This window comes from Chrysochloris asiatica, unplaced genomic scaffold, assembly GCF_000296735.1.
Source record: "Chrysochloris asiatica unplaced genomic scaffold, ChrAsi1.0 scaffold00078, whole genome shotgun sequence".
In the NCBI taxonomy this organism is placed as follows: domain Eukaryota; kingdom Metazoa; phylum Chordata; class Mammalia; order Afrosoricida; family Chrysochloridae; genus Chrysochloris; species Chrysochloris asiatica.
The window spans coordinates 963,181-975,113 of NW_006408596.1; the positions used below are offsets into that span (position 1 = coordinate 963,181).

The 11,933-nt window shown below is 55.7% G+C and overlaps 2 protein-coding genes across 2 annotated transcripts in view; one reads left to right on the plus strand and one right to left on the minus strand.

Annotated features, from left to right (window-relative positions):
- The first annotated feature begins 5,937 nt into the window (after nt 1-5,937).
- Nucleotides 5,938-8,602, plus strand: CCDC92 (coiled-coil domain containing 92). The gene is made up of 3 exons (XM_006865365.1): nt 5,938-6,073; nt 6,726-6,767; nt 7,809-8,602. The coding sequence occupies exons 1-3, from the start codon at nt 5,944-5,946 to the stop codon at nt 8,600-8,602; spliced, it is 966 nt and encodes a 321-aa protein (XP_006865427.1). The 5' UTR covers nt 5,938-5,943.
- Nucleotides 8,603-9,771: 1,169 nt separating this feature from the next.
- DNAH10 (dynein, axonemal, heavy chain 10) overlaps nt 9,772-11,933 on the minus strand; it is a 210,003-nt gene continuing 207,841 nt past the window's right edge. Inside the window, exons 75-77 of the mRNA XM_006865476.1 lie at nt 11,285-11,465; nt 10,244-10,389; nt 9,772-9,918 (exon numbers count right to left, since the gene is read on the minus strand). Coding sequence (XP_006865538.1) covers nt 9,772-9,918; nt 10,244-10,389; nt 11,285-11,465 — 474 coding nt within the window. The remainder of the gene's footprint in view (nt 9,919-10,243; nt 10,390-11,284; nt 11,466-11,933) is intronic.

The window sequence follows — 11,933 nt, forward strand, 5'->3', positions numbered from 1 at the left end:
GGCAAATCTGCTGCACAGGAACTTTTAAGTGTTGAAGAGCAAAGATATCACCTTGAGGACTAAGGTACGCCTGACCTAAGCCATGGTATTTTCAATAACCTCATATGGATGCGAAAGCTGGACGGTGAATAAGGAAGATCGTAAAAGAATTGATGCCTTTGAGTTGTGGTGTTGGAGGAGAATACTGAAAGTGCCCTGGACTGCCAAAAGAACCAATAGATCTGTTTTGGAAGTAGTGCAGCCAGAGTGCACCTTGGAGGCCAGGATGGCTAAGCTTCATCTCTCATACTTTGGACATATTGTCAGGAGGGACCAGTCGCTGGAGAAGGATGTCATGCTGGGTAGGATGGAGGGTCAGAGAAAAAGAGGAAGACCCCCAATGAGATGGATCAGCCCGGTGGCATCATTGATGGCATCGAGTGTGGCAGCGGTAGTGAGGTTGGCCCAGGATCGGACATTGTTTCGTTCTGCTGTGCATGGGGTCGCTGTGAGTCGGTTCCGACTCGATGACACCTGACAACAACAACAACCACCAGCCTTTATGGAAGCAGAGAGCCTCGTCTTCTCCCATGGAGCTACTGGTGGATACAGACCACCACCATTTTGAATTTGGGTTAGCAGTCCACGACCAACAGCCCTAGGAGTTAGCTGGCTCAGTGTTCCTTCCCAGAAGGACCCTCAGATTTCAGCCACTCGTTGTGTGATCTCAAGCAAGGCTTGGGACCTCTCCTGGAAGCCAAGGGGCTGCTGGACCAGCTGACTTCCTGAGGTGTCTTTCACCCTCAGCACTTGCTGAACCCACACGTCTCTCTGCAGGAATGGTATCCTCCTCTTGCCCTTGTTCCCCCCTGCCAGGTGGCCAGGTGGCATTCCCTTCACTACAGTACAGGAAGTTCCCCGGGAAGGGGTGATAACTTATTCATGACGAGCATCGAAAATAGCCATGTTATAGCTCATTCGCAGTCACCACGTGAGAACTGGGGCGCCATTGCTTTCCGTTCTGATTTTAGGGCCCTTCCTTCCACGGGCTAGGATTCAAGGTAAAGGAGAGGCCTGTTTTCAATGGCCTGGGAGGGAAGAATTGCCCCAGTTTTAAATGCTGAGACCCTCTGCTACTGGAGAGTCTGTTTCTTTCAGTCCGAGAAATGCCACCCAGGGATTCTGTAAAATACGAACACTATTCCAGGTGGCGAGCCGTTGTGGGATGTGGTCATGTTCTAGTCTGGGCAGCTGCAGCACTTTGTGGAGAACGCCACATCATCCTGGTGCAGCTCCCCCACCATCCCCTAGCCCCCATGCTCACAGGCAGCACATGAGCTCGCCCGCGTGGGAACAGAGGTTTGTCAGGAGTACCCCAGACGCAAGATGGGAGGGCTGCCTCAAGGCAGACGCTCCAACTTGATGGAGCCGGAGTCGGGCAGGTCGACCAGAAGGGCCTTGGAACTAGGGACCTCATCTCACGATCACTGGGGTGCCACTGTAAAGTGTGAAAATGAATGGATGCGCGGTGGGAGTGTGAACACAGGAGACCCCTCAAAGACAAAGGAAGTGGGTTTGTAAGACAGGAAGGATGGGCCTGGCTTTGTTTTTTCTTCACTTGAGCAGCTTTGTGCCTAGGACCGCTCCATGAGGAGGCCACCTGCTGGGACCCGGGGCTACCTCACAGTCTTCACGGCTCCGGGCAGATGCGGCCTGGGCCTCTCCCTGCTCATCCTAACTTCCTGCTGACTGCTGCCGGCTCCCAGGGCCCAGTGCTGGGTGCCCTCGCCATCAGGTTCCCCTGGGAGGTGGAGGCAGCTGCATCTCTGCCCCACAAGCCCAGGCCAAGGGCTGGAGAGGAAAGTACAATGCGTGCAGGCGAGTGAGGCCACCATGCCCTAAGGAGAGGAAAGCATCACTCCTGAGTTCAAAGGAGAGTCAGACTCAAGCTCCAGAAAGACCACCAACTTCCCACCGGTTCCCACAGTGTCACTGGGAACTCCCCTCTGTACCCGCTCTTGCAAGCTGCCCCTGTAGAACTTGGAAGAAAGCCTCGTGCAAGTGTTGATTTTCAGAACGCGAACGTGAACAGGAAATGAACAGGCATGAATTCACCCCAGATGACATGCATGTACGGTGGCCCCAGCAGCCACAATCCAGGTACCAGACTGGCAGTCCTGTGGGCAGAGTTGGGCACACTCACTGGCGCTCGCCTTCTGGCTGCTGCTTCTCCAGCCTCTCAGAGCCCAGTGTCCCCACTGCAGGAACCCCCAGACCTGCTGCACAGGCACCAGTATTGGCCAGAAGTCAGCTGGGCTGCCTCTGCAGTACGTCCTGGGAGACAGCAATGCTCTTCAGGCATGCCGGACATCACAGCGCCCACATTCAGGCAGAGTAGACTATTCCGCTGCCTCGGACACAGCCTCTTCACCTTCAGTCAGCACAGAGTGAGCTCCTGTCTCAGTGCAAAAGAGTGTCTGGTGCTGAACCATCCGCCTCTCTCAGTCGGGCCGCCAGGCCTGCGTGGTGAAGTGCTTCCTGAGCACTGGTGTGTGACTGCTTACTGGAAGGACTGAATCATGACAGTGAGCACATGCCCCAATGTCACTTCCAGCTCATGGTGACCCTTTGTTCAGTAGAAGCAAACATCGTGCAGACGGCGCCACCTTCACAGTTGTTGCTATGTTTGAGCCCCTCCCTTGTTGCTGCCACATCTATGTAAGTCGATCCCACTGAGGGGTCTTCCTCCTTTTCGCTGACCCTCGAGCAGAGGATAAAACAAGTGTCTCTCTCCTTCAAACTGCAGCAGCACTCCTGCCCCCTGGCCACTGGACTGGTGACCCTTGGATGATGTGGTTATTCCGCATCTCATTCGTGTGTGTCCTCAAAGCTGTGGAGAGTGCCGATTCCCTGGATGAGCAGCAGCGCTCGCTGAGGGCCAAGTCTGCCCATATTCCCAGGTCTGTCTGCCTCCTTGACCCACCCAAATTTGGAATAAAATGAAATGTCGTCTTCTCTTCAATGGCATACCCCTGAAATCGGCTTTCCCATCAGCAGAGAAGATCTCAGCTTAGAGTCTGTCCTTTCAGAGCCAGGTCCCCACATCCAGGATGCTGCTCTGGTCCTGGAAGCTTACGTCGTCGGTGAGGTGAGGAGCTAGATCTGGGGAAGGACTGGGAGTCAGCAAGATGAGGACGCTGTCCTGGGCTTTCCCCCAAAACTCGGTTTGCTCCCCTTCCAAGACTGAGACTCAAGGGGAATACACGAGCAGACACATGTTCTGACTGGTGACCATCATAAGGGGAAGTGTGGGAAAAACAGCAGTGAAGCTGCAAGCTAAGTCCAACCATGTTCAATGTACTCCTGTGAACCCGGGTAGAGACCTGGTTGGCCAGCAGTGTGGCAAGACCTGGGAACTCTTAGGCCCAGAGTCAGTGACATAGCCACAGAGGACTAGAGTGGAGAGTGAAGCGTCCACCTGGTAACAAGAGAGAGTATATGCACAAGAACACCCACACTTGCAGATAATACCCACTCGACCTGGCTTCAATGACCGGATGATCAGAGCTCAACAAGAAAAAGAAAGAAGAGGAAAAAAAGATACAATTTGATGAACTTGACCTACACCTATGGATGCAGTAGCTCAAAAGAGGGAACAAGTCCTTACAGCAAGGATCATTCCCATCCCCTCAATACACAGGATAGACAGGAATAGGCAACTTGAACATTGGCTACCTAAAATGGGGTGCGGGTAGGGCTACAAAGGCAAGAAGTAACTGGCTTACAAGCTTTCAAGAGGGAACCTGGGTGCAGAGGAAGGTAGAATCTCCACTGACTAGTATATCCAATATGTCTGGGCGGGGCTGATGAAAGGAGATGGGGATAGGTCTCTTGTGATACAATAGTGAATAATTGTTATCAGGACTGACTGTGAGGGTTGGAAATGTAAAGGTAGACATTTTGTGTCAAAAGGAGGGGAGTGATTAACTTTGCAGCCCAGGAGGGAAGGTCCCTGGCACCATCAAGGGAGAAGAGCGGAGAGCGGGACCCTACCCAGAGAAGCAGTAACACCAGAGATGGAGGCAGAGATGGTGACGTGGAGAGATGAAGCAGCTGGGGACTTCAGCGAGGGAGAGAGGCTGTGTGCTGATGACCGAGGGGCAGACTTGCGGAGTATACCCTTTGGTTGGTTGATGATGCATGGAGTGGATTGTAACCATGGCAATGTAACGATACATGATAGGATGAATGTAAAGCTAATGTTCTCCCATGTAAACTATGACATTCACAATAAAACATTTAAAAAAAAAAAACTGTCTGCTGCTAAGGCTTCATGAGAGACGGAGCCAGTGGAGGGGTCCAGACTCACGTATGTGGTCAGTGGGAGGCCTTCTGAGGCCATGAGGCAGGCTGGCAGGGGACGGGTATCATCCTGCGGGTCTGGGAAGGCTACTGAGTGTAAGCAACTGCTGTTCTGGTGTGGCTGTATGGTAAGCACTGAACTGCTCACCATAAGGCCGGCAGCCGCTTTTCAGAAACCCTATCCAGAGTGGCTATGACATTCACCACCACCACTACTACCTTTGGAGAAGTCCTCAGTCAAGCTTTATTTAGCTTACTGAACATTCATTCATGTCGTCTTACACAGACACCTTGGTGTGTGTACACTGTTGTTGGCCACTGTCAACTCAGTTCTGCCTTACAGCAACCCCATGTTGCAGAAAAGAACAACCTTGTTGGTTTTCCTCGTCTTACTCCTTGGAGCCACTGGGTAGGTTAGAACTCCCAACTTTGCAGTTAGCAGCCAAGTGAGTAACTGTAGCACCCAGGCTTCATATGAGTCCATCTCACCTCCATATTGACAACACAAACTTCTGTGATGCAATGGGGATGGAGTTGGCTGTTTCTCACAGGACGAGTCCTTGAAGTGAAACTGCTGAGTTGGAGGGACGGGACGCTCGGTTCTCAGACTTCGAGTCCTGCTCTTGCTCATCATCTCCCTTTGTCCGTCCTGCCCCGGGTCTCCCGCTCCACATCTACCATGGTCTATCCACCTGAGCGGATCTCACAGGAGTGTGTCTGCTGTTCCCGTTCTGAACGGCTTCTCCGGTCAGAGCCTGTGTGTTCTGGTGCTGGCCTTACAGAGGGCTCGGCCAGGGATGAGGTGAAGACTGCGCAGCACCAGGCAATGTGAGTCAGGACCAACTCGATGGCACTGAACACCAACCTTGTCCGAAGGGCTGAACTTGGCAGCCATGACCTCAGACTGTCCAGTGGCGCCCTGCTCGCTGGGGACCTTTGAGAGGCGCTGTCCCCAGCACACTACAGTACTGAGGCTCAGTATTGACCAGAACCATTTAGAAGCCAAGCGTCCGCACTTTGTCCTTTGGCATCTTGAATTACTTGGGTGGCTTTTTCCAGGAAGGCCTGATCAACCTCAGCACATTTCCCAATTTACAGTCAAAGTGGAGGCTCGCAGCCCCTAAGTGAGCGTCTTCTGGTGGAGGCTGGGGTGTCTCCACTAATCAGGAGGTTCTCCAGGCAGATCAGGGACCCCTCCTCCTGTTTCCACACTTGGCCACCAGCGGTGCCTAGTGAGCAGGTGCCCCATTCCCAGGCACCGGGCTTACCTGTGAGTGGAAGGTGGGTCAGGGTTTGGATTCCTGCCGTGCATTGTTGGTAACTCGGCTGTGGTGCAGGCTGCTTGAGGTGCTGGGGTCTCACGGCTGGCCCTCGTAGAGGGAGCAGTGGTAACCAGAGAGGTCCATCACATTGTAGCACTCAGTGGACGCTGGTCTCCTTGCTTTGGGATTCCATGGAATACCTTCAAGGGCAGCCTTCAGCCTTGGGCTCCTCTTGTCTCCCCAGCCCCCAGAGACCAGTGGCTCCCCAAAGTCTGCCCACACAGTTTCATGGTATGAGGCGTGACCAGCTCTGTGTCCTGCAGGTCACCTGGATGTCAGCATGGCGGCCACCAACCTAGAGAACCAGCTGCACAGTGCGCAGAAGAACCTGCTATTCCTGCAGAGGGAGCACGCCAGCACACTGCAAGGGCTGCATGCTGAGGTCCGCCGGCTGCAGCAGCACTGCACAGGTACCGGGGCCGGGGACGCTGGCGAGCCGGAAAACAAGCCTGGCCTCAGACCCTTGGGGTTCAGAGACTCCAGGTGTAAAGAGCACAGAGACCACCTCAGAGCCTCAGTGAAGGGACTCCAGGGATACAGGGACCCCCTGAGTGCAGACACCCTGGACCCCAGTAACCCCCTGGGGCACAAGGACCCCAGGGCACAGGGCAGGACAGAAGGGACAGTCTTAGCTCTCAGGGCTCCAGACCAGGCTGGGCTTCTTGGGGGTGGGGACAGGCAGTGAGTGGGGGAGGTCCCTTAGGGCAGAGCTGAGATGAGGTGATGCCCCACACGTGGCGGTTAGAACTGACCGTGCAGTTTGGAAGCAGTTTGAGATGTCGCGTGTGGTCCCCAGCATAAGCCCCTCTAGTTCTTGGTTGCTAGGATGTGTTTAAGGGGGCTGGGAATAGAGTCTCTGGGGAAAGCAGGGTCCCCCGGTAGGTATCCCAGCATGGATGATCTCCACTTTCCCCCACCTGCCTACAGGGCTACCAGATACTCCTCTTTCCTGGTTAGATGAGCTGGCTAACCAGGAGACTAACTTACGGCTTGTCAGAGCTGATGAGCACTTTGATACAAATTGTACCCATCCCAAATTGATGTCTGTCGTTTGCTTTGTAGATTTAACATATGAGCTGACTGTCAAAAGTTCAGATCTGACAGGTAAGAGCGCCCTCCCTCAGCAAAGTGGTGTATCCTTCCTGAGTCCACATGGCTCCGATTGTTTTCTTGTCTCTCACTCAGGCCAGGCTGCTCTCGGGAAAGAAGATGGGAAGGGAGGCTGGGCCCTAGGCCATGAGCAAGCAATTACCAGTGTACCAGGAGGAGTGATTTTTATGTTCTTTTGATGGACACATTTGGAGTATCTGTGATTGCTTTGCTGGGATTTCTGATTGTTCTAGAAGGAATGTGTGTTGCTTCTATCATCAAAAGGTCAGACTAGGTGTGTGAGTCACACCAGAAAGACCGAGGCCAGAGAGCAGGTCTGGGCAGCCTAGCCCTCCAGTAGTCCCTGGGACTCAGCACACACCCCACCCGGACTGGGCCACGACTGCTCTCTCTTGGGCACTTGAGTGGCCAGGTGACTAGAAACCCACCAAAGCACCCCCCCCAATCAGAGTGCCCATGGCCTCAGGGAACCCCAAAGGGTGTCAGTCCAGTGGCTGCTGGGGCACAGCGCACAGGAAACTGGGCCTTCCCAGCAGCATCTGGGACTGTTGACACTGGCCTGCTCTCCGAGTAGGGAGGGGCTTAACCAGTACAGAGCATGCTGGAGTCAGTAAGATACACACTGCGTCTACCAATAGCTACTGGCTGTCCCTGGGGGTCCATCTGTGACCAAATGCCAAGTATTTTCCTAGCTGTCCACGGAAGAAAGACAAGTTCTGCTTGGGCCTAGGGGGCCGCTGAATCGGAATCAACTCAGTGACAAAGAGTTTGGTTTTGGTCTGCTTTCTGTAATAAACTGGAGAGCCAAGAGCTGGCAGGGGCTCAGAGAGCACTTCACTTCATGTCCCCATTCCAGGGTGGGAACGGAGCTGCTGACACAAGTGTAGGAGCAGGGCCCCTCGCCCACCCTACAGCCCTGTCTCACCTGGCCTTTCCCTCCTCCTCCAGGGGAGGGAGACCGGTCTGACTGGCCCGGCCTTCACACAGCTTCTGCCCCATGGGCTCCTAATCCAGCCCTCTGGCTTCTTGTTCCAGGCGATGGAACTTCTAGGAGCAGTGAGCTGAAGAAAAGGTGTGAGCAGCTGGAGGCTCAGCTGAGCTCCCAGGACCAGGAGAAGAGCGAGTTGCTGCAGGAGCTAGAACAGAAGAAGGCCATGATCTCGGTGCTGGAGAACACGGTCAAGGAGCGCGAGAAGAAATACCTGGAGGAGCTCAAGGTCAAGAGCCACAAGCTGAACATGCTGTCCAACGAGCTGGAGCAGCGGGCTGGCACCATCGCCTACCTGACGGCGCAGCTGCACGCCACCAAGAAGAAGCTGCTGAGCGTCAGTGGGGCGGCAGAGGCCAGCCCATCGGGCAGCCCATCTGCCCAGAGGTCCGTGCTGGCCAGCTACAAGCCGGCCCCGCCTAAGGACAAGCTGCCCGAGACGCCGCGCCGGCGCATGAAGAAGAGCCTCTCGGCCCCCCTGCACCCCGAGTTTGAGGAGGTCTACAGATTCGGAGCCGAGAGCCGCAGACTGCTGTTGCGTGAGCCTGTGGATGCGATGCCCGACCCCACCCCGTTCCTGCTGGCCCGGGAGTCGGCCGAGGTCCACCTGGTTAAGGAGCGACCCCTTGTCATTCCCCCAATTGCTTCTGACCGAGGCGGCAGCGGCGCCAGTGAGCAGCCCAGCGTGGTGCGAGACAAGAAGGCGCACGTGGGGGTTGCCCACCGCATCCAGCACGTGGCCCCACCCCCACAGCCCGAGGTGGAGACACTGGCGGTGGACCAGGTGAACAGCGGCGACAAGGTGGTGCGTAAGCACTCAGGAACGGACAGAACTGTGTGAGGGGCTATGATGTCGCGGGGAGCCCTTAGCCACACCACGTCCCCTCCAGTCCCCTGCATGCCACAGTCCCCTCCTGCTCTGGCCCAACTGACACCATATACGTGTCCTCACTGCAGAGTGTCTGTATGCACCGCTGTGGCCACACACCCTGTGCCGCCGACCCGCTTGCTTCTAGCATCATCCGTGTAGCCCAAGCGCACTCGTGGGCGGAGCGCAGCCTGTGCCCCCCACGGTTTCCCCGGGCCTTCTCCTCCGCGGCCAGGTCAGTGCACACCTCGGGTCCCTGCCCCTCGGCTTCCAGGACAGCCTGTCCGGTGGCCCTGCTCCCCAACCTCTCAGTCCCGGGGCGCCTTCCCGGGCGGCACAGATGAGGCGACTGTACGTGTCATGTCTCAGGAGCTTTAATAAGACAAAGTTACTCTCCCACCAGACCGGAATGTGTGGTCATAGTTTTTGTTAGTTTGATCCACAATGTTCAAGATCCCAACAAACTTTATTTTCTAAACCTGCCTTCTATCTGTTTTGTGTCTTTTATTACCCGTGGGGGACGAGAGGGAACGCAGGCCCCACGCGGTCACTTACTGCATCCGGAGGCTCAGTCTCTGGGTGCAGTCCTCTGTGAATGGCATCCCGAGGTCGGTTCTGCTCTCCAGGGGTGGTCCTGGTGCTCAGCCCACCTGTGGCCCTGCCTGTAACCCACCTGGCCAGACTTTGGCTCCCCCCGACACACACACACAGAGCTATCCTGCCCCACTCAGGCCCAGGAAGGAGCTGGGCACAGAGAGTTCTAGAAGGGGAAAGCAGCTGTCAGACCACTCCTGTTCCAGGCCCAGCCGACTGCCAGGTTGGGGAGGCTGGGCTCTCTCTGCCTGTCTGTCCGCCCCAACACTGTCTGCACTAGATTCTCAGCTGGGCCGGGCACCTGTGCTGTGCCAAGCGCTGCCTCCCAGAAAGAAAAGAAAACGCAACACATCTTAAAATGCTCTATGGACTTTATGAATTCAGTCTCCTAGAATGAAACAAAAGTTTAAACAATAAAGAAGTCATCATGTTCGTGTGTCTGGGGAGAGACGCAAACTGCTGGTTTCAGGTTCCAGACAGCTGTGTGTCGGTCCAGGCCCCCCACCCCGTGCACACACCTGGGGGCCTTCCATCCTTGCTCACGAACCCTAGTCAGAGTTCAGGGTCAGACACACGCCCTGCAGCACCCAGTGAGAGATGTGCCGCGTGGTGAAGAGGTCGGCTTCAAACACCAGCCCAACCCCCATGGCATTTCTCCTCATGGAGGTGGTGTACACAGGCGTCCGAAAGGTGTTCTGCGAAGGAAAAGCAGCCGTGTGGACATGCTCTGGGCACCCCGGGCCCCTTGGCTGGCTCTCATGGGGCCAGGGCCTCACACAGGGTCCGTACTGTCTGATTCAAGCAGTTCTCAGAGAATTTCCCAGACAGGGAGGGGATCCCCTGAGATTCTGGAGCTGAAACTGAGCCATTCCTAGGACGGCCTGCTCTCACACAAGTGGGTCCCAAAGGCGTCCCTGGCCCGTCAGAGGTAGGAGGCGGATGGGTGACGGCAGCAGCCCCAGTTTCTCCAGCCAGCAGACAGTAGAGGGGAACCCAGGCAGCAGCCACCTCCCCTCTCACCTGCAGTTTGAGGCGGTGGGCTTCAATGGGGATAATCTTCAGAATGGGCAGGTCAACCACCAGCACCTTGGGTTTGCTTTTAACAAGGCAGCCCCTCTCGATGTCCCAGCCAGCCCCTTCTAGATACAGGCCTGAGACGAAGCAGCCTAGAGACACCAAGAAGGGACCAGGTTGCCAGCGGACGGCCATGGCCAGTACAGAGTTCCTGCTCTCCTTCCCATGTCTGGGGACCTCTCCACTTTGCATGGCCCGCCCTGTGGCCACTGCCCAGGGGACGAAAGATAAGCCCTCAACAGTGGCCTGTCCAAGCCTCCCCCAACATAGCCCCCCTGCAGCCACCACCCGGCGGGGAAATTATGCCTTTACCAGGGGCTGTCCAGGTCTTCCCTCAGCATACCTACCCTACAGCCACCACCTGGGGGGAGGGGGTGAAATGCGCCTTTACCAGGGACTTCCAAGCCTCCCACACCCTGGGCATTCAGGCTGGGATGGGGAGACAGGACAGGGAGCAGGGGGTACAAGCCTTAACAAGTGGGGGTCTCTGGGGACTGGAGAAGACGTGAAGACAAGCAGAGAGAAAGGGCAGCCCAGACACTGGCCTGGACAGTGGCGGCCGGGACCTGAGCTCTCCAGAGCTCATAAACCATTGAAGCCAGCTCAAGAGGGCTCTCATCGCATGCAGTCCAAGGGCCCGGACCCAGGAAACACCATTTCCAGCTGAACATTGCATGTTCAGTAGCCACTATCTAGGGTACTTGACGTTACAGCATCAGTACAGTACAACAAGGTCAGTCCATACACCTTTCTGGCTCCGTGTCCCTGACCCTCCAGGGCTTAGGGAGGCTGCCTGGTGGTCTAGGAGCCCCTTGCCTACCCTTGCCCACAGGTGGAATGAACATGGGTTCCGGGCTTCCCTGACAACCCCAAACCACTACTACTCTTGGTTTGCCCCAAAAGACACTCGGGGACTGCTGCACACGATCAGGAAATCTGGGCGTGGGCCTGTGTGCGCCCCGTGATGAAGTGCTGGGCTGACGGTACCTTGTCCTGCCCGTTCATTCACTTCATCTGCGTCGCGGAACTTGGTCACCTGCGTGAACAAGGTGGAGCGGTCCAGTGGCCAGCCATTCTTCCGGCAGGTAGCTTGCACCAGTGCTGTGAGGTAAGACTCTGGGATGTGCAGCCCCGAGAGCCACATCACACCGGGCTCTCCCTCCGTGACCTGCAGGGACATGGCAGCTAGTGGGAGGGGGCCACCACCAGCAATGCCGGGAGTTAGCTGGCCAGCCACATTCGGTAGAGCATAACACGTGCTTCATCTGAGCGTGAAGAGGGTGGGGGGAACCAAGCTGGCTTGTGAGAATGCACATGAAGCATCTATAGATACATTGTATACAAATGTGGTGGTTGGTTGGTTATGTGCTGTGGAGTCAGTTCCGACTCATAGCGACCCTGCACAGGGCTCCCGAGGCTGTAAATCTAGTGGTTACGAATCCGACTGCGAACCTCAAGGTCGGAAGTTCGAAACTACCAGCCGTTCCGTGGGAGAAATGAGACTTTCTGCTCCTGTAAAGATTTACAGCCTCAGAAACGCTGTGCAGGGTCACTGTGAGTCAGAACCCACTCCACGGTACTTAACAACAACAACATATACAAACATATTGAATATTATATATAATCAGCTCAAAAT

What these genes read in the sequence shown, in the direction of transcription:
- CCDC92 (XM_006865365.1), top strand. Translation starts at nt 5,944, where the DNA reads ATGGCGGCCACCAACCTAGAGAACCAGCTGCACAGTGCGCAGAAGAAC. An exon ending in GCTGCAGCAGCACTGCACAG is followed by an intron (nt 6,074 to 6,725) that starts GTACCGGGGCCG and finishes TTTGCTTTGTAG; the next exon opens with ATTTAACATATGAGCTGACT. An exon ending in CAAAAGTTCAGATCTGACAG is followed by an intron (nt 6,768 to 7,808) that starts GTAAGAGCGCCC and finishes TTCTTGTTCCAG; the next exon opens with GCGATGGAACTTCTAGGAGC.